Below are 22,915 nucleotides of genomic sequence, written 5' to 3'. Positions count from 1 at the left end.
TAGTTATAGAGAGCAATGAGGTCTCCCCTTAGCCTCCTCTTCTCCAGGCTAAACAACCCCAGCTCTCTCAGCCATTCCCCATAAGGCCTGTTCTCCAGCCCCTTCACTAGCTTTGTTGCTCTTCTTTGGACTCACTCCAGAGCCTCAACATCTGGCCCGCTGTGGTGAGGGGCCCAGAACTGAACACAGGATTCGAGGTGCAGTCTCACCGGTGCCAAGTACAGAGGGAGAATAACCTCCCTGGAGCTGCTGGTCACGCCGTTTCTGATCCAAGCCAAGATGCCATTGGCCTTCTTGGCCACCTGGGCCACTGCTGGCTCACGTTCAGTCGCTGTCAACCAACACCCCCAGGTCCCTCTCCTCCAGGCAGCTTTCCAGCCAGACATCTCCTAGTCTGTAGCACTGCATAGCGTTGTTGTGCCCCAAGTGCAGAACCTGGCATTTGGCCTTGTTAAACCTCATGCCATTGGACTCTGCCCAGCGGTCCAGCCTGTTCAGTTCCCTTTGCAGAGCCTCCCTACCCTCCCGAAGATCGACACTTCCACCCAGCTTAGTGTCATCTGCAAACTTACTTCGGTTGCACTCAATGCCTTCATCCAGGTCATTGATAAAGACATTGAACAGGGCTGGACACAACACTGAGCCCTGGGGAGCCCCACTTATAACTGGCCTCCAGCTGGAGTTAACTCCGTTTACCCTCCAGTTCACAGCAGTAGCTGCTACTGCAGCAGCAGATACCCCATGATGGCCCAAATAGGGGCAACATGCTGAGCTGGTTTGAGCATGCAAACCACAAATTTTCTACGATGCAGCCATGGGCACAGGAGGGCAGGACTTGGAGTCTGCCATTGCTCCGCAGGTCACTTGTCAACTGTGGCATATACCATTGATGCAGTTATAAGAAACCTATGCATCCTATAGAGTAGAGTTTACTTTGCTCACTGCTATGAGTTGTGTTCTTGGAGGTTTTTTCCCCTACATTAGGACTGACCTGTCAACGTTGCTCTACCTACCTAGTTAAATCAACAGCCTTTTATCATGTAGACCAAACTTAGTAAAGGATTAACACAGCACCCAATGTCTTACTTGGAAGCCCTCAGGCTAGGAGGTGGAGTTCTTCCAGGGTCAGTTTATGGAGATCTGGGTGCTTAGGGCTTTCTTTAATCTATGTTATTTGACTCTTAAAAAAACCCTACTATGCCAAACCAGCCTAAAGAATGGCATTTGTACTGTGAACCCTGACATTAGATGTAAGTGAATCTGTGCATTTGTCCTCTGAGAAAGAAATGAAATTGAGCTGACCCTACACAATTGAAATTACTTATATGTGAAACATTCCAGAACAGTGTCCCATGCCCTGTGTGCTCTGCAGTTTATGTAGCTTGGGATATTTGTACAAGACACTGAGCAGAAATCTGGTTTGAGTAGGAGACAGTATCTCAATTACTTTACTTGATAGTTTTTTGTCTTTCTCAAAAATCACAATTTCTAAAAGCAGTAAGGAAATGCTAAGCTTTGCTGATGCTTCACACAGATGGTTTGACATAGTTTGACAAATACTTCAGGTAGGTGATGTTACATGTGGTGTGGAGGAAAATTAGAATTATTCCATAGTACAGGCTGTGGAACATCTGAGACGAAATGAGCAGCAATACCAGGGCAATCCTTAGTAGATCATCCCTGGGGAGCAATGGAGGCTAGCGGCAAAACCCCCTGCTATTAGCACACCAAGGGGAAAACCAATCCTTTTCCCACTAGGAGCACTCTGGGGCAGGGAGTCTTCACTCACAGAATTTTGAAGAGGAGCTCTGTCAACTTGTAATGCATTGTTTTCATTGCTTTTTAGTTCTTTATCCCAGGCTGTGATTTTAACACCCCTGTTTGCTGTGAGGGTAGCTTACTATGGAAATTCTCCTGTTCTCCTCAAAAGCAGTTTACCTCGCTGGTTTCTGAGGCAAGTACTTGGTGTGAAAGTGTCGGAGAAAGTTTGGTAACTGAAAGAAAAGAGCATGAGAAGGGCTGTACTGTGTGAAGACAAAACCTCACCTTGTGCCTACCATCTGCAGTCATTGCTTAGGAAAGGAATATATATTCCTCAAAACTGGCAGGAATGGTGCAGGTTTTCTCAGGCTTACATTTCCAACATCTTAAGTTTATGGGTCTTCATTAGAGATGCATATCTGTAGCATATATCTGTTTGTAGATTTCTAACCATCCTTCACAGTATGTTAGTTGCGAGGATGTGGATTAGGTAACGCTGACTGGAGGGTGTTCAAAGCCTTGTGAAGTACTGGAGAACTGGGAATTATGTCTGTGAAGTTGAAACAGCCTGCATAATCCTGAAGATGTTAAAGCACCAACAAAAGCCTTCTGGATCACTGTAGAAATGCTGAACCTTTTAATTAACTTGGTTGAGTGGCACTTGCAAAAAGGATGTGAATCGTATCTGTTTGCCATTTACTTAAACTAGATATTCTTCTCATGTGTTCTGGAAACTCCACTCATTTTCAGCCTACCAGTGTTGCAGGTATTCTTATTATTGACTAAGCAAGGATAAAGTCTTGTCAGGCATAATCCAAATCAATGCAATTTCCTTGTTAACTGAGTATTCCCATTCAGATGTTGTCAAGAAAACTTCTTGTTTGGTATATGAGGGTATTTTTTTTTCCCTGAAATCTACATAATTTTACTTTACCTGAAGTCCTTACCAAAATCTAGCAGATATTGCTGGCAGCCAGAATAACTGTCAAAAGTGTTCTATTAACAATGATCTTGATTTTTTTAAAAATGTCTTCTGTTTCATAGAATCATAGAATTGTAGAATAGTTTGGATTGGAAGCAAGCTTAAAGATCATATAGTTCCAAACCCCCTACCATGGGACATCTCACTAGATCAGGCTGCCCAGGGCCCCATCCAACCTGGCCTTAAACACCTCCAGGGATGGGGCAGCCACAACTTTCCTCGGCAACCTGTGCCAGTGCCTCACCACTCTCACAGTGAAGAAATTCTTCTGATATGACTGTTTCAATTTATATCAACAAATTAAAATACATCCTTATGCTTTTTTTCTCACAATCTTAACCTTGTACATACTAAACTCTTTTCTGTGATGTCCGTGGCCCTCCACACATTCTTTTTCTTACTATATGCTTATATGTTATTTAGTTATGTAATGTAGAATGCAGGTATTTCCTGGATACAAATTCTTCAGTCACATCTTCTTACAACTGAATATCTAAAGTATGATGTATTGCTGTTCTTGTACTAGGTGCACTAGATTGCATACTCTGCAAATTGTTTTACTTACACAGCTTAAGAAAGTTTTATTTACCATTATGTGTTCTACATAATGATTTTGTGAAACAATTGCAAATTATTCAGTTCGTCTATATCTTACATTTCCTGAAATTAACTCAAACCATTGTACTATTTCATTGTAAGTCTATTAACCCCGGATGGTGTGTTGAGAGGTGTTCAGGTGTGTTTTGCCAGACTAACCAAGACAAGATATTTTAGCCTCCTTTGATAAAACAGCTTTTCCTTTCCTCTGATTGCCCCAATAAACCCTTGCCTATGTGTATCCCATTTTAAGTTACTGCCTCCTAATCCCATAGTACCAGGGGTGCAGATGGTATATCTGAAGGTATTGCCAGTGGTATGGAGTGGGAAAAGAGTTTGCCAAGGTTATGGTGATACCAAGTCATCTGTCCAGCTTTGTAATGTCCACTGGGAGATCCATTGCCAAAACTTCCAATTTCTGTTGCAGCTTTAATGGTGACCATCCACTTAATCTGGTACCGCTTGCTGACTCCACTATTTTTTCATCCATAGATTAAACTGGAATTTGTCTATTTTTTTAATAAATAATTAAGTAATTCACTTTTTTTACTCAAAATAAAAAGTAGCTTTCAAACCATGATTTGGATTTATGGCATTTGTCCTACTGTTGATTGCTTCTTACCCCAAACCAAAAAAAGTGTAAGCATAATACTGAGGTGACAGTGTTTAGCAATAAAGTTTGAAAGTGTTGCTTTTATTTTGATAAATAGTCTTACAAACATCCACAATCTTAAAAAATGTTTGTTACTTGTTTTCAATAGAGTTCAACTAACAAGAAGTAAACTAAACAATCCTATGACTCATGTTTTTCCAGTGGTCTCAGGCTTAAGATATTGCAATTAAAAGATATTGAAGAAAAGCAGGGGGAAGCTTGGTACAAGCAGACATCTGCATCTTTGTCTGCTTGACACGTATGGTGAACCATTACCCAGAGTTTCAGCACGTGAAAGTGTGCAGTGTTTGTAAATTATCCCCGTATGCAGTCTCCTTCTGTCCTAGATACTGATACATCTCATTGCATCAATGAAACCTCCTTCTGTAGTTATAACTGTAGTTATATTCACTTCCACAAATACCTCTGAGCAACAGGAAAGCTGTTGTGCTGTGTCATAGACAGTGAGCCAGGGTAACGAACACTAATCCTCCCCACCAATCCCATACCCCTCAAGATCCCACTTCAAAGGTAAAGAGGGCAGAGTTGAACTCATGTCCCCCAAAGTCTGAACTCATGCTCTAACCTTTAGACCTTCTTCTTCTTTACAATAACTGATCTCAATACAAAGTATGTGTTAGCATTGGTTGCTGATTAATTCAATTTTAAAAATGTTGAAAGCATTGTGCTTTTGCAAGTGATCCCCATATGGCTTTGATCTGGCTGTATCCACGGCTAATTCTCCATTACCAAATATCCAAAGAAAACTTATGTATCATTGCAGTAAGAAGCAGATGTTTGATGAAAACAATGCTGTTGTAAAATTAAAGTGTTTACCTTCTTAGAAGCAGTGATTAAATGGGGACTTGGACTGGCAATGTATAACAGCAATTTAAAAAATATGCAGAACCTTATATCACTGCTATTATTTCTTCAGGAAACCAAATGCCTTGTTACAGTCATCTCAATGACATTGAGAGTGCAGACAGTGCATTTCTCAGACCATAAGAAAGACAGAAGACAGGGCTAAGCATTCATTATTGGCTGAACAAAGAGTCCTGTTTTAGGCTTTGCACTAGGATCCATTCCCAAATAGGTATACTGCTAGTAATTCCTTACAGCAGGCTGGCACTGATCTTCCACTCAGTCTGGCAATGCATCTGTTCTCTCTTATACTGGGATCCTTCAAGTATGTGAAAGCACTGTTAGGGTTCTTAATTTTTATGTTGCTAGTACAGTCAGCTTATCTGGGGGAAAGGAACTGAATTAGATGTGGGACTGTCAGAACAGAGAGATTTCACCTCCCTTGGATAAAACAAAGAGGATTTGGCTCATTTGCATATCACAACGTTTGCAATATTCCTAAGCAAAAAGTATAAGACTAAGTTTTAAGTTGTGATTAGATCATTTGGCTTGGAAAAGTTTGGCTCAAAAAGTCTGAATAAGTTTACAAAGTTGCTGTTTACAATGACACAGAATTTCTACATAAAGTATCAGCATGTGACTTTTCTAACTCATCTTGAATTCATTCCTTTTTGCTATATTTTCAGAACGTAAACTTCCTTCTTTCTTCTTATAAGGGAGTTGCGTTTGGGACTTGTTTTTAATATGTATTAACAGTTTTTCCACAAAGTTTACCCTTGAACTTGGTAGAAACTGGAGAAGTCTTGGGTTGTCTAAATATATCTTCTAGGTCTACTTCAAAACACTGGCAGTTTTTAGGTGGCTGAAGACACAGGAGGACTCTTGGGGAGACATGGCATGGCTTGTAAAATGTATGAGCAACAATTCATCACAGACAACTGAAATGAGGCTAGTAGTTAGAAACTTGTTTCTCGTCATCACAGTCTAAAGCTAATTAATTATATGTCAAAATGTCCACTAACTTTGGTCTAAATGGTCTTTGAGTAAAATTGTTTGCCTTTTCACTGTACACAAAAACCACCAAAATTCTGTCCAGATGCTTAGATATGGTCCATGGCTTGAACCGAAATCCATGAAATCTAATACTGTAAGTTTAGACACAGAAAGGCTGCTCAAATTCCCACAGACCACAATTATAATAATACATTAGCTATAATAATAATTAATAATACCATGTTAATATTTAATATTATAAACAGGTCAAAAGAACCATTTGTAAGAATCTACCTAATTATATATCATATATGAGATTTTTTTTAATGATTCGAAGAATGTAGGCCTCTATCTTTCATCGATCTTTGTATGGAAACAGAGCACTAGACACTTAAGTTATTTATGCCCCCTTAAAAATCCAAGCATCCAAAAAAGACCTGGCAGAACTGGAAGTATCACTAGGGTGAAGGTTAGAGAAGCTGAAAAAACTCTGGCAGAACTTGCTAAAGTTCTTGCAGAAGCCTTGCAGAAGCTGTACAGGTAACTGGGTAGTGTAGCTGAAACAAAGAAAGCACCTTGAAGAAGAGGTGTAAGTATCAGGAGAGGACCAGGGAAACAGTGAGTGCCTGATGAAAAACTGCCTTTATAGATGTGACCAAGAGGCAAGAAAAATGAGGGAGAGAGACCAAATTTTCTTGCTGACCTCTAGTAACCTCCAGGCTTGCATGCTCAAGGTTACTAGAGCCTTTTTGATGGAGAAGTTGTCAGAACTTTTTTCAGCTTCTCTAATCCTCACCCTAGTGAAGGCTACCTTTCTATGATATTGCACTGTTATCAAAAACCATCTCGTTGCTGCACTTCAAGTTAAAACATCTGGATTCCTGAACTAAAGGCCCACTATAAAGAACAAGAAAGAAAACTATTCAAAGTAACAAGTATTCTATCAATGACAAATCATAACTGCAGCACCTTTTCCTTATTCTTTTTTGGATTAAACCTAGAGTACCAAATTTTCTATCTTCTAGTCATAAAATCACACCACATGACCTTAGTTATCCTCTATGAATAATGTCCAGAATATTTTTATTATTGTTACCCTATGTATCTGGAATAATTTTCATATCTAACACAAAGCAAATACTTAACAAATAGTAAAGATATTTTCTTTTTCCCTGCAAGCAATCTATCAGCATTCTTCACAGGGAATTAATAGACTTTGGAGGTTTCCAGATGTCTTTGAATGGTCATGCTGGTTTTCCACTGAACTGTTCTGCCTGTGGTTGGGGAACTACTATGACAACCTGTTCTGCAGACATTGACCATCTGGCACTTTAGACAGCCCCAAGATTCACAGTCTCACAAATTTCCAAATTGCTTTAACTAATGAAGTAGCATGGGAGGAGGTCTTGGAAAGCTTGCTCTAAGTTATTCTAATAGAGCATGTAAACATTATCATTCTTATGCCATCAGTTGTTAGTTTTCACCACAGTAGCAGTAAAATTTCATTCATGGGAACAGTTTAACTCGGGGACAAGTTTGATGAATTTGCCTTGTCTTAATTCCCTCAGCCTGGGGGGTGCTTTTTCACTGAGAAGAACCAGTCTTCTTAGCAAAATAAGTGAAAAGTAGAATCAAGACCATAGATGGTATAAGGGCATATCAGGGCAAGAAGTGGATTTTCATGTGATTTTACTGACTGAAGTTTTAAGTTTATAGCTTGAACTCAGGATTTTGCCTTCAGAGAATGGAAGATCTTTGAAGGAGACTGTAAATACTTACAAGAATCTAGGTGCCTTTCAAAAGTAAGGCTGACTTTGCTGTCACCTCCATTAGATGCCCACTTTTGGCATGCAGACATCTAGAAAGTGTGTGTCGGTGCTACCTAGATGAGTCAGAACACTCATCCTCCTTCTGCAGTCAATGGAGAGGTGATTATTTTTTTTCCTAAAGTGTTGCTTACCATGCTGAGTGGGAAGCTATCTTCAGTTAACCAAAAGAAACATTAATTACACGAGACACAAAGCTGGTGAAGGGGCTGGAGAACAGGCCTTATAAGGAATGGCTGTGAGAGCTGGGGTTGTTTAGCCTGGAGAAGAGGAGGCTGAGGGGAGACCTCATTGCTCTCTACAACTACCTGAAAGGAGGTTTTGGAGAGGAGGGTGCTGGCCTCTTCTCCCATGTGACAGGAGACAGGACAAGAGAGAATGGCCTCAAGCTCTGCCGGCGGAGGTTTAGGCTGGACATTAGGAAAAAAATTTCACAGAAAGGGTCATTGGGCACTGGCAGCAGCTGCCCAGGGAGGTGGTTGAGTCACCTTCCCTGGAGGTGTTTAAGGCACGGGTGGACGAGGTGCTGAGGGGCATGGTTTAGTGTTTGATAGGAATGGTTGGACTTGATGATCCAGTGGGTCTCTTCTAACCTGGTTATTCTACGATTCTATGATTCTATGAGTCTGAATCCCTGCTTATCAGAAGCCCCTGCATCAGAGCTGCACTTCAGGCACCTCTGTCCACTGCTCTCCCTTTAATTCTGAATGATGAATCCTTAACTAAACAAATTTGCATCTGTATCTTGTTTGCAAAACAGTCTCATGTTAGGCCGCTCCATATCAGTATGTAAGATTTAAGGCTACATTTCCCTTCAGAGAGGTCACACTGTAGATAGCAGATGTTACTCAAAGACAAAAGTGAATAGACAAAAGGCATCTTAGATCAACTAAATACACATCTGCCTTCCTCTGACCACATTGATTAGGTTTAAACTGACTGTAACAATATCTTGGATTTGTAAGTGAAATGTAAACACTTTACAAAGACACTAACTTAGGTGTCCACAATCTGCAGCTAAATTCTATCCTTACGGCTTCACTCAGTTGCCTAAGCCTAGGTGCCTGCATAGAATTATAGAATCATAGAATAACCAGGTTAGAAGAGATCCACTGGATCATTGAGTCCAACCATTCCTATCAAACACTAAACCATGCCTCTTAGCACCTCGTCCACACACACACACACACACATATATATATATGTATAAAAGGTATGATCTTTAGGAGATTTGACCCAGTCATTTGATACCAGAAATCTGTCTAATCAGCTAGACTGAAGTATTCTACTCCAATTTCCCAGTTTTAGGAAAAGCTATTTTTGAGAGCGTTAGAGTATTGCCTAGACTGATCTTCATCCGATTGTATTACATATCAGTAATGACTACGGATGAGAATCTCAGTTAGAATCTCAGTTACTGCAGCTAACACGCTCTCCTTGAAAATACAAAAGTTTTATTTCATTAATAGGTACTTCTCTGTACCAGTTCACAGAGCTCCACATAGAGGTGGTCTGTAAAGGCTTATAGTTTACAGTGGGTTTGCACATAGGTGTGAATAGTCCATAGTATCGGGGGGTATTTCAACCCTAAATTATTGAGATTGATTTTGCTGGTTCTCTTACCTATTTAAAATATCTTTGATTATTCCCTTTACTTTCTGGGTCTTGCTATATTAAATATAGGAAACTCCATAGAAAGGTGGAAGAAATCCCCTGCGTGTGCCCAAGGAATTTATATTTTCCCCTGTCCCTGTTCCCTGGTACCACGTCTCATTCCACAGATATCTGCTTTTGGCCTTCTCTTCTTGTAAATCTTCTTTGCATCATGAATTTGCACATGTTAGAAGACGACAATATATGTTGTTGCAGAACCCTTGAGGGTCTTGTGGACAGCAGAGTAGTTGTGAGAGAATCACAGTCCTAGAAGATCCAGAATAGCAGGAATGCTTTCTCAAAAGCAGACAGATTTTTGCATGACTTGTTAGGTAAAATCTAGTTCAAGCACACGTCTTAATAGGATGATAGTGTCAACAGCTGGATCATAGGAGCTGGTGATTATATTACCATATGCTCTTGAGGCACTCTGGACTCAGGCTTCTGTAGGTCTTTCTTCTCAGAGAAACAAACATTTGATATAGGAGACCATCGTGTCTTAATATAAGACAAAAATCAACTCCTCAAGGCATTCCTCAAGCTTTTAACTGCTGTCAGGGAGAGAATATTGAGCTAAATGGACCTTTGTCATCGAACAATTATGTTCTCATGTCCTGTAACTATAAACTAGTTGCAGTAGTAAAGTAGAAATATGTTATTTTATTTAGAACAGAGAATGATAAGTAACATTTTTCAGTATTCTGTTCTTCAGAGAAATGCTTGTTACTTTTGCAGTTGAATTACTTGAAGGCATTCTGTTAATTTTCAGAATATTATATTAAAATAGAAACATTGTGCTTTATAGCCTTTTAGATTTGCCAGTAGTTGTTATATTATGGCTGGGTAAGTATGACAAAATCAACAAAGTCATGATTAATTTAAAAATGTCAAATTGTATCGAAGAATGAACAGTCCTTGAGAATTTAAAAATTGAATATACAGTCACCTTGACCATTTCCTTGAGCCTTAAGGTTTCCCTTTATAAACTACTTTTTCAGCTTATTTGTAGTCCCTGTCCAGCAAGACAGCAGGATATAAACTGCATTAATTGAAACTAGTATGAATTTCTTGAGTATGACTAATCATTACCATTTCTTACTGAAAATTCACTTGCTCCCAGCCAAGATTTTATTAATTTTAATATGAAAACATTCACACCTATCATTTCTCCCTTGAGGTCTTCCTAGGCTGCTGCGTAAATGGAATCTGACTTCTATTGCTTTGGCTAGAGCTGAGGATGTGGATTCCTCGGACTAATTGCTTTTTGGATAAATTACAAAACACCCAAGGGTCATATTCTTGACCTGGTAACATTTCTTTGCACTGCTCTGGCTCAATGCCACAGATTCCCATCATGGGGAATCCCGGGAGGAGAGTGGTACAAGGTTGGGATATTCCTAACTTCAGATATCCACAATTTCTCAGTTGCTGCTCTACACGGCAATAAAAAGGAGCAGCTTTAAAACTGCTCATACTTAAATGAAGTTTGAAGGGGACCCTCACAGAATGCTTCTGCCAAGCTAAAACTTCACTTTCAGTTAATTCACCTAAAGTATGGAAGCATCTGGTGACTTAAGCAAAAGATATGCGATAGATAGATTTTCTAAAACATTGACCAGTCATTTGCTCCCCTGGGAAACAGTTTTTAAACTCTTGCGAGTTTTGTGCAGCCTGACAGTGTGTTGTTGCATTACTCTTGACAGTCCTGTGGATAACTGACAACACACCTTAGAAATGCAGGTGACCATTATTGGAGTGAAAGAGAGCGCAGACACGTACTCACATGCTATTTGCATGTATGCTCCTGCACATACAATGAATTCTTTAGGCCGCCCTTTCTGTCTGTAGCAATTAAGGAAAACAAGAAATCCAGGTCTGCCCCTGTAAACTTTGGCTATTAGCAAACATAAAGGACCTCCATCTGGGGTATACTACTCAAAAAAACCCATTGTAACTGTAAGGTTGATTTTGTACCATGTCTGTAGCATGTGATACATGAAATTGTTCAGTGCCATTCAGGAAGCTGAGGAAAAGGAAAGGCAGATCTCCAAATTGTCGTTAACCTGCCTCTCATCCTGCTTGTGTGATACTATCGCATCAACTTTATAGGGTAACATACTTGCCTGAAGGTACAGGCAAACATCTCTAAAACGTGTACCCTGCCCCTTCAGAGCACCAGGCACCTGAGACGAGTTGCTCTGACAGTCATCACCTGATGATGCTACATGGAGGACTTTCATCCAGCATATTAGAAAGACCTTGACAAGGAAGGGGGGCATGTGTGGAGTTGTCCATCCATGTAACCAGAAGGTAAATCTTTCTTATTCCAGAAAAGAGTCCCAGTGCCTATGCCCATAAAGTTTCATAGAGATGGAAATGCTGGTCCCTAAAAAGCTAGTACTACCTATCACCTGGTTAGGTGGCTGTTTCTTTTCACTAGTGCCACAGAAAAAAAAGCATGCTTGTGGCATTCAACGTGTCCAGGAGGTTTTGCATCCAGCAAAGGCTCCAAGATGCAAACTGAAGTGGGAATACTCCCATAAATTTTGCCTTTACTAACCAGACTATTTGTAAATCAATACTACTCTCCACCACCAATAAAAAAACGCCAGTTTTTAGTCAGCAACCAAGAAAATCAAACCCCAAACCTGAAGCATTTTTCACTCTTAGAGGGAATATACCAGGTGCCTGGTCCAGGAGTTGTGAGGGAAAGAGCAGTGTGGTTTTGTCCAAGTATGTCCTGCTCTCAAGCAGCCAGGTCAGCGATCTCATCATGCCAGAAGAACCCCTGGCTGCACTTGCATGACCCCCTTCATCAGCCAAGGATGAGGCTGATGTGCTCTAGGGGGAGCCACATCTGTCCTTGCTCTGTGGAATGGAAGTCATCAGCCTGCCAAGCTTTCCAGGAAAGAGGGAGTGGCTGGAGAGTTTTGAGTGTGGACCACCTGGAAAACAGTGTACAGCCCATCCTACCTTTAGACACTCCACATTAAGGAGTAAGGGATGCAGAATTGGCTTTGAACTCCCACACAAACTGGCTTTGAAGAAATGGAAAGGCAGGCAAGTAACATGCATGTTCTGTTACGAAAAAATGGCAGTAGGACTTCTGCATTTTAGATTGTAATAGAGGTTGGCTGGAATTACGATATTTGGATTTAGACTTGAAACACATAGATATTTGAATATATTTAGGGACAGAGACTGTTTGCAAACCTTAACCTTGGGATCTTGACCTAGGTTCTAGCGAAGAGTACCCTGCAAATTTTATGTGTTTCTAGCTCTGATAAATAAAAAGGGGGATGGGAAAATCTCTTTTCATTAAAGATAAAGCATATTAACAATACTACCACAATTTGAAAATAGGGGGAAAAATCCTAGTCTCTTGAAATGCAAAGCTGAAAAATATCTCTTTTATTTCAAGAAATCGGGTACATAATAATTAGAGCTATAAAACATGCAACAATCCGAATCATCTACATAAAACCTCTAGTATTTTATGACTCTTTTTCTATTTCAAGTCTTCATTTGCCTAATTACTACTCAGAGGCTGGCAGAGATTTTCCCTGCAGCGCTCAGCTCTGCTGACTGCAGAGACCCTACCTGGCACACTAAGTTTGTGCGTCAGCATTCTAGGTAGAAATGAATGAAAAATCAATCAGGGCAACTGCAGTGGTAGCATATACAACTCTAACCTACTTTAAGCATGGTTTTGAACATTTCATTGTGTATTTAGGCATCTTTTAAAATGGTAAGTGAATCTGAAATAAAATAGATCTTTCTTGTCAGCCTAAGAAATGTTTTGTCATCTTTACAGCTTAACTCAAGCAAACTTACCACCCTGGCTGCTACGTTAACTTGCAGTAATGATTGAACTGCCAAAACCTATGAGAAGATTGTTTTAATCTTTAAGAAGATTGTTTAAAATCTATCACAAGCAGATTGCATCATGCAGTGGATATAGAGATAGCTTGGGCAGATCTAGAATAGGAAAAGCAAAAGTACACCAGGACCTTTTCTGAAACACGGATGTTGCTTAAATATTGTCTTGGGAGTAGTTTTGTTTGTGGATGTTTATGTGTGTGCTTTTATTTTTCTGTGTTGTATTTCTGCATAGGCAGAGTCAAATATGGATTGCCAGCTTTGCTTAATGAAAGCTCATGATAAAAAGGTCCAGTCTTCATGCCTAAAAAATTACTAGATGTTGTAACCTTTTCAGCTGTTATATGTTATAGAAACCTCGTAAGATCCTTGCTGTAACAGTTGTGCAGTGCAACACTGTAAAGGTTTCCAAAGATATACAAGCCTCTTTGTATGTGATGCCTTTACAGTGAAAAAGATTCTTTGGAGTGTGAAGATGAAGAGTCTACTTTTTCTGGTGCTGACTTCTGTCTGCTGGGCTGAACCTCACCCTGACAATTCAAGTTTGGAGCATGAAAGGATTATTCACATACAAGGTAAGGAAATTTGTGAGAAAATACCAGTATCTTCAGATTGCTTGATGTGCTTAATGATCCATAATTTTTTTATCCTGCAGTAGTGGGTTTTTTTAAATACTACTATTACTGGTGACAAAATCTTCTCTTTTCTGGTTCTATTAGATCATTATTACTCCAATGGAAAGTAAAGAATAAAAAGTTGCACTGTTTAATAGCAAAGATTAGTGAGTAAAGTACAGCATGATTTAAGATAAAGAAAAAAGCATGCATCCTAAAGTACTAAGCAATTGAAACGGGTTGAAATGCATTCAGTTTATTGTGGAAAATATTTCATTTTAAGAAGACAGTCATACACAGTTCTTTGTACTGCAGAAATTTATTGCTGTTTATTATTTAAAAAGGCTTAGCACACCTGAGTTCATAATTGGGCAATTTAAATCAGGAAAAAAAAAAATGTACCTTACCCCAAAAGAAATGTGTCTTTTCTCATACCTTTAACTCACACTAAGTATCATGCTAGCCTTCTGCATAATCCTGTTTGGTTCGTGTTTGAATCCTAGGGCTTTTAGCTGTAGCAGGATTTAAAACTGCAGTACAATGCAGCTGTTTTTTCAGCCCCAGCTTCAGGCATTGAGGGTCATCCTGTATGGGAAAACCCAGGGATTTTATGCAGTAAAGATAGGCAGAACAGACAGGGATTTTACTGCGTTCATTAATACACTTCTTGAGGCTGAGTAAAATCTTGCAAAATTAAGAAACACAGCATTTTTGTTCTCTCTCTCCTTACAGTTTGATTCCTTTCTCTCAATAACTGTCAAATAATTTTATTTGTGTGTTTGTGTAAATAGGGATTACCAAGTTAGGGAAGGTTACTAAGAAAGCCTGAACATTTAGAAGTTCACAGCAGAGCCACAGAAGTTAAAGGTATCTTGCACCTATTTAAAGAGACACTCAGATTGTCAAGGTCAAATAAGGAATAACAAATAGCTGGTTTCACTCTAAGGGAACCCACAGGATGAAGGTCAAATGAATGTGTTATATCAAAATGAAGACATATTGCTGTTGTGAAATGAACATTCATTCCTCGTTATGTCTAGTAAACATGTAGTTTGCCTTTCCTTTTATAATGTAATTTCTTATCTCTGAATGTTGTTTATCTTTATGGAAGATTAAATAATTGGAAATAATTAAACCAAATCAAAATTATTCTCTTTTTTCTGTATGCGCTAAACTTGTTTTATAAGCAGTTCAGTGTAATTGTAATTTGCAAGTCATACATTTTACTTATTGCCTGTCCTTCAGTATGTGTACAATGCAGTCTGCAAGTGTTAAACAGTTCAAAACTGGTAAAAGTTTCAAGATGGACCATTTTCCTTACCCAGGAAAATTCATCTGATCTTCAAGAGTTTATTCTTTTCAGGAAAGCTGAGTAAAGCTTGAAAATTGTGGTCTACTCTGATCTTTGTACATCAGCTAATACAGACTCTGAAATATACAGACCACAAATCAAAAAGAATAAAACCACTTGGAACTTGGTATTTTTACTATTAATTTTTTTTTACATTCCTCTCTGAATTGTGGATTTCCATCAGGTTTGGGATTCCACTCTGCCCAAAGCTGCACAAACGCATACAATGATCTACCAGGAAACAAGCTGGAAACCAGGGAAGCCTGTGGAACACGTAGTTTCATACAAAACATATTTTGTATTACATTAAAGAGTGAGCAAACCCCTCTCCAGCTGAAATACAAGTGCTGTGTAGTTAAACTCCTCCAGGATTTCATGCTTTGGAATGTCTTGGAACTACAAAAGGTACAAATAGATCTTGCCTAGTCAAGTACATGGAGCTAAAAGGGATCTCCTGAGACAATGAACTAAAGTGTCTTCTATTCCCCTTTTTTACATCATGTAAACTTTTCTAGGTATAGTTTAGTCTTTTAAAAAGAAAAGATGAGTTTCAAATCTCACTACTGCAAGTTAGTTTTGGACCTTATATTTTTGATACAAGAAACACACTCTTAACTTTCAGTGTTTATTCACAGACATTGGATGCCCTTACATTCCTCCTAAGATTTTTCCGTATCTTCAAACAACAATTTTTCTTCTTTGATATTCACTTTTAAAACATTAATAAGGGAACACCCCATCTTCACAACTGTCATTTGAGCAAAATTTTTCAAATTATTCTCCAAGATGTTACCTGCTAATGTTAGTAGTTCATCTCTACACTGGTTCTTGTTTGAATTCACATTTCTTGAGTGCACTTAACCGGGATTTTATTCCAAATAAGACATTAGGCTGGCATTAGTATTGCTGTTTCCCAGCTAACAATGCTTTGGTTTTCAGACCTTGGATCAAATTTGTACTCTTCCCAGCCATGCTGCAATGCTGATTGATAGTCTATTATGGTAGACAATATTTAGCAGCCATTGCCCCTCATTATCACTCGCAGTTAGCAAGTTTGAGGTTTTTATCCGTAACTCTTCATACCGGGCCTTAAAAATACAGATTATGCATTCAGTATTGAATGTTATCATAACTTTTCCACCCTTTTTCTTCAAACATTCTAAGTATCCATTCTTCTCCTTTCAGTGATGCTTAATATGCTGTGTGAAATTTTTTTTTAATTCAATAGTCACTTTTACTTTATGAGGAAATACTAGAAATAATAAAGTCTAAAAATTTATATTGGAGGCAGTTGACTGGCCTTTTTCTAGACTGATCATTTGTGTTTCAGCCCAACCAATTTCAGTTTCCTCTACATCTAGCTCTTCGCAAAGTTTCTACCAAAGGAACTATTTTCTCCATCCTTTCTAATTTCCTGTATTTCCCATACTGCCCAATTCCCTTGAGCTCCAGGCAGTTGATATATCACATTTCTCTGGCCTTATGTATAATTGTAAATATATCACTTGGATCATTTCTCTGTCCTCTACCACCTTTATCTGTGTAGTGACTCCATACTATGAAATGAACCTACGCCTGTTTAAAAGAATTTTTTGACTTTTTTCATTCCTACAGTAAGATCTTTTACATTCCTTCCTGACATGCATTTTATCCATGCCACATTTTGTCCTCAAGATAATTTCTTATTTCTTTACAACCTGCTAAAACACTAATGTACAGTTTACCTTTCACTTGGCCTTACAAAAAGCACTCACCTATCAATACTTAACTGTAGTCTGATGGCTATTTCAGCCTGCTTCTGACTCCTTTGATAGCTCTATGTCAGCAATCACAAGATCTAGTTACTCCAATTTGTTTCCTCTCCACTGGCATAAAAACTCCTACCATCTCTCTCAGACTCAGCATTTGTCAGCCAGAGCAAATAGTATTCCATAAATTGGATTGTTCTTTGGCTATACCATCAGGTCATTGCTTTTATAAACACAGGACTCTGTCTTTCAAATGTGCAGTCTCTTGAAATGGGCTTTTCTTTAGCTTTACTAAACACTTGCCAACCTCTTTAATGTTGCAATAGGCATTGAAATGTTCTCTTTTAAATCTTTCAGTTTTTCTTAGAAAAGAATCACTAGCTCCACGAATATCTCTGTTCCTGCTACCAGTTTTCACTTTAGTTCCTGGTTCTCCCCTTGCTGTTTAGCACAGTCAGACTGGACCTCAGTAAAATTTATCATCTGCAAGACAACTTTACCTGCCTACTTTGACCACTATTCCTTTCTACATAATCATCTGGCTCAATTCTGTTGTTTGTGTCTTTTCTTCTTTGGTTTTATTTGGTATTTATTTGGTTATTTATTATTTATGAGCTAAATGTATAAAATATCTAAAGCTGTATTTTATCTCTTCTGTAACTTTATTTCCTTTCCTGTAGCCTGTGGTGTATTTCATGCTTTTGGTCAGGCTGCTCTATTATCCCAGACATCTTGGCCGTATCTCCTCTCTCTGGTAGTCCATCTGCATACAAACGTCATTCCAGTTTAACTTTTGTGGATAAAAGCAACAGAGAGAACTATATTTTTATGTTGTCCCTCCTGCTCCTGCACTCAAGTCTATGTGTCTTAGAGCATACCAGTTTTGCTCTTTCAAAAAATTGTATTCCTAAATGAAATTGTTTGATGAATGAGCAAATGGAATGGAAATACACCCTAGCCACATAAGAGTCCACAATGAGAAAACAATTCTATTCTAAGCTTATGAATGTAATTAAAGACTCCAATTTTTCTCCGAAGTCAAGATCTTCAAAGGACTTTGTGACCCATGAGAGAGGAAGATTTATTTTTTTCAGTGCTTAGCTTTATATATTTCTCTAATCTATTCATAGTGCTAGTTGCTGACCAATTATTCAGAGAGTACCCTTCAGAGATAAGAGTGTTCTCTGTAGCTGTTCTGCAAAATAAACAAAGTTGACCAAACTATTACAGTAATTACTAAGTTAATTACTTCAGGGTTGTGGAAGCCTTTAACATATTCCTCCAGATTGTTCAGGTTTTAGAAATACTACAGTAAAAGGCAACAAAGAAACACACCTTTAATTTTTTATCTTTTTCTTGAATATTAGTGAATTTATACTATGCAGCATTTCTTTACTTTTCTGATACAAGAATACACTCGTTTGCCTGTCATGATCCCTGTACAGGTTTATTTATACGTAACAAAAAAATATGTCAATATGGAATGAATAGAGAACTTCCTAATATTGCCCTATTAAAAAAAAAAAACAAAAGAAGTTAAATCCATCAATAAGAAAAGCAGAGTAGATCCCAGCCCAACTTGTTCTACATGAGTTTTTTCCACAGTCCACTTCTTTTTCTTCAAAACAAACCAGAAACCAACCTAGAGAAAAAAGTTGCATAGACTTGCAGACTAGCAAAAACTTAACAGATTAGATTCAATACTGATTTGACCTCTTAGAGTAATTCTTTTCTTCCCTTCCTGAGTTTCGTGCTTTTCTGCTTTCTTTTTGACTTTTTATTCTTCTGACCCACCTTTTTGTGTTTTCCATTTTCAGTGATGTCATCTGTTATTTCTTTCAATGTTCTTGCATTTACCTATCTTAAAATTTCTTGCTAGTTTTGTTGCCGTTTAGGATACTTTAGATTATTACATGATCCATTTTGCAGTCACTTCTCATAAGTGAGCTGCTTCTCTTATATCAACACAACTTGCTTTCCTTTTCAGAGGAGGACATGTTGCAACAACATCTGATCGAAATATCAGCAAAGAGCAAACTCACCTCCTCTTGGCATGTTGGTTACAATAAAAGCATTCAGGACTGCATATTCTGGAACAGGCAGATGTAAGATGATAAGTACCAGTACAGTTAGATCATAAAAAATTATTGCAGAAGCAAAAGGATTCACATTGAACATAAGTTTATATTACTAATCTGACTTTATTTTCTACATTAGCCTAATTCTGTATATATAGCATTTAAAGGTAATTAAAGAACTGGAAAATACCCTCACCAGTTTTCTGTGATATTTTGGTTTGTCTAACCGTCTCAATGCCACCCATGACAACTTTTTTCTATGCGGAAGAGGTGCAGAGACATTGTAATGATTTCTCTTCTGCCCTATAAGAACTGATCTTCACACAATTTCTTTATCTATGCTGCAGTAATTACATACTTCAAGTTTACTCAAGGCAAAAGGTGGGAATATTTTAAAGGTCCTGAAGTCTGTTATTTCCTTTATTTACATGCTATTTGGTCTCCTAGAAAGCTAAACTTTAGTTAGTGTGGCCCCTCTAAATATTCTCCTCATTGTGTTACTCAGGTTGAGTAGATGGGATCAATTGAAAAATGTTTTACCTCAATCTTGTCATATCTATGTGGGAAAGACAAATTTCTTCTGTGCTGTTTGTAAAAATGAGTATTTGTAGCTGCACTATTACATACCTTAAAATTTTATCTAAGATTTACCTAGCAGGTCTTTTACCAGTTGCATGTCAAAACTTAAAATTAACATCTAGAGAGTACTCCTATCAACTCAGTTTAGAGGTAGGAAAATAAGTGTTCAATCCTTGTATTTTCTTTCTTGTGACATAAAAGAAATTACATTAGTCCTAGGGCCAAATAAGAACAGCTTTTCCCCAGTCTTACAGCTGATATGTAAGAGTTTTTAGATTTTTTTTTTTCCAAAAGCAAAAGTAAAAAGGCAGTTAGTGTAAAAAACAGTTAGAAAAAACCACAGTAGCAAAAGTATGTTGGAAAAAGTGCACGTGTTGCTCTTCCTCATGTTTTCCCTTTCAGTTTCTCTGAGTAGTATACATATTTGTAAATCAGTAATTCACTTCTGCACATACTATAGCAAGTGGGAATTATTGTTATTACAGAAATGCTCTTTGAATTTTAAAGATGATTGGTAAGATAACAAAACATGGCACTGTTACAGGAAGAAAAAAAATTATGCTCAAATCCCTGGTAACTCTACAGGAAAGCATGTAACAACTCTGTTTATTTAAAGTAACCTAATGGCTCGCTAACATGTAGAACATGCTGGCAATACATGAGTTTAACTGGTAAAAAACATATATGATACGGTACTTGACTTATGATAGTTTCCTCTACAAATGCACATTTTTCCCCCACAGTCGCTGTGTGAGTTAGTCTGTTAAAATATGGGAATAATCAAGTTTTGTAGCCAGATCAGGATAAGTTTCCGGATAGTTTTGATGGATAAAGTGGATAAAGGTATTTGCTTGGGGCTGTGGTGTGACTTAACCTCTCAGCCCCACACTAAGTTCCTGGCATTTTCAAACCTGGCTTGCCATTACTCTTGAGTGAAGAAGCCACTTAAGAGAGTAAAAAATAACAACTAAAAAGACAAACAAATCTGAATATTTGTCCAGCAGTAAAATTTGACCAATAAGCCAGCAAGTGAGATTGAATTGAGAGCTCTAGTAGCATGAGAGCAAGTCCAAATACTGTCCTTGAAATGGGAATCACACTGAAGTAAAAGTTATACTTGTATGTAAGAATGACAATCAGAGCAGCAGTGCTAATTGCGTAGCATTCAAACAAGAGAAAAAGAAAGGTGGAGAATAAACCAGAGGCAGATAGCATGCTGCTACCTGTGCCTAGTTACTTAGTGTAGCAAGGCGCCCTTTTAGCTGCAATATGTACCTGCTTGATTTGGCACTGCTGATACAGTAAAGCTGATCCAAATAGCAAGTTTACAAGTGATTTTTTTACTTGTGGCAGTCAGACTTTGCCTACAGCTTGGAAAGGCAGGTCCCAGAGTTATGTGTTGTCACTCACAGCTGCACAGCTTCTGCAACTTGGATGAACTCTTTTTTAGCTTTCTTAGCTGTTTTTGCATTATGTTGCCTTTATCATCCATTTAATTGCATCAAGAGGATTAACAAAAGGCCACAGCTGTCAGAATCAATAGTGGGGAAGTAGGAGTGGAAAAATATGGCAAATAAGTCACTGGTGGTGCCTGGTTCTGTACTAACAGCTAAGCAGCTGAGCCTCTGCCTGTCTTACAATGCAAAATATGCCTAGAAGAAGAAAAGCCCACCTAGTCAACCCTTCTCATCCCATTTCTGACCTTGGAGCCAAGATGAGAACAAATAACCAGGCTGTTATCATCTCTGTTCCCAACAGAAGGAGTAGCTTGAGGCTGTCCAGCACGTTTCTCCCTGTTAGTCCACAGCATGAGGCTATTGAGTAGCCATGCATGCGATCTGTTTTGTCTCCAGGAAAGACCCAGACTGTCCTGTTGCACATAAGTGTTTAGCAAGAGATTATCTGGGGTTTGCAGAGTCTGTAGTAGTTTGGCCACTCAGATTACAAATCCACTGGTGGTATTTCTGAAGAAAGCAATTCTGGGGAAAAAGAAGTAATATCTTCTTCAGGTAACGTGCAGGACTCTATCATAACACTTCTATATCCCATCTTTTTCCTTCTTGCACTCATCTTTTAGTATTCCATCCAACAGATAATTTTATTCAGAAGAAGCAGCCTTGTCAGAAACCCCATGAGTAAAACCTTTAGAACTGTGTTCACCCCATCTTCTTTGATCAGATCACCATTTCAAAACAGATCATTGCTCAATGTATTAAGGTAACACAGGAAGCAGAGGTAGTTCCTCATTGAAGCAGACTTTCACATCATTAAGCTAGAATGTTGCATCCAGAGGGCTAAGGATAATGTAAATGAAGGATTTTCTCTGCGTTTGGGCATTTTCTGTTTGTTGTGTTTTGGTTTGTTTGGTTTTTTGTTGGGTTTTTTTTCCTTTTAACTTCTCCTCTATCAACTCCAGAAGACCATTCTCCCCAAAACAAGCAGTGAGGTGAACTTGGCACAGGTTCTCACTGGCTGCCAGATAAAAAAGACCTCCCGGCTTCTTGAGAAACCCCAGTCATCTCATTATTAATCCAGAATCCCTGCTGCCTGCATGTCTTCTGCATATCTTTTAGCCCAAAAACAAACTATGCAGCATCCTTTAATCTGACATCTGCTTTTTCTTGAAAACCAAAAATTCTTCATTCCTCCTAGCCTAGGTCTGGAAGCCGCAGCAATGTTATTTTCTGCTTCATTTTCTTGCCAGAAAGAAGGGCATATAATCTCTTTTTCTGTAAAAAAATAATTGCTTTTAGAAAACCTGAGGGTGGAGGCGTGTTTCAAGTGTTGCATCTCCCTTTGAACCTTCACGGTTGTCAAAGATGTTCCAAGATGAGAAAAGCCATGCTTTTATTTCCTTTCCCAGGTAACAATCTCCTCTGTTTTTTAGACTTACTGTGATATATATTAATGTAACGGCTGCTGCAGAGGTCTAGGGGAGGTGAGAAGCAGCCAGCAGCAAGGTACATTGCCGCATTAGGATGCTGATGCTGGAGTCACAGGTGACAGTGCTGTGGGCGAGTGTCCAGAGACTGCTAGCATAGAGTAGCTGTTGTTAGAAAGAGCGAGCATTAGCAGCCTAAGTCAGACACTCCCTCCCACCCCAATCCTTTCTGCTAATATTTATTAACTTGTCTATTTCAGTATTAAAGACTTAACATAGTTGAGCTCTGATTCATATTTCTTGGTATTTACCATCCCAAAGCATAACATTCCTCCTCCCAAAGTGGACAGAAGTCTGTGGAACATCTTTGTCCCTGAAAGAAACAGGGAAATTTGCAGACAAATCATCCTGGCTGCCTTCATTTATTTCCTTCTCTTCGTCCTGTGAAAACAGTGTT

The 22,915-nt window shown here is 38.6% G+C and overlaps 1 protein-coding gene across 3 annotated transcripts in view; it reads left to right on the top strand.

The window, feature by feature from the left end:
* The window catches only part of HAPLN1 (hyaluronan and proteoglycan link protein 1), a 64,496-nt gene that overhangs the window by 17,953 nt on the left and 23,628 nt on the right, over positions 1 to 22,915 (top strand). For 2 of the 3 annotated variants that reach the window (XM_069879904.1, XM_069879903.1), the window contains exon 2: positions 13,657 to 13,782. In XM_069879904.1, the coding sequence (XP_069736005.1) occupies positions 13,683 to 13,782 (100 nt within the window). In that variant the 5' untranslated portion in view covers positions 13,657 to 13,682. Of the gene's footprint in view, positions 1 to 12,973; positions 13,077 to 13,656; positions 13,783 to 22,915 lie in introns of those variants that run through there. The other variant, XM_069879905.1, reaches the window with a different exon arrangement.

This window comes from Phaenicophaeus curvirostris, chromosome Z (genome assembly GCF_032191515.1).
Source record: "Phaenicophaeus curvirostris isolate KB17595 chromosome Z, BPBGC_Pcur_1.0, whole genome shotgun sequence".
Taxonomy (NCBI): domain Eukaryota; kingdom Metazoa; phylum Chordata; class Aves; order Cuculiformes; family Cuculidae; genus Phaenicophaeus; species Phaenicophaeus curvirostris.
Note: the sequence above shows the minus strand (reverse complement) of the source record. Positions and strands in the feature narration are given on the sequence as shown.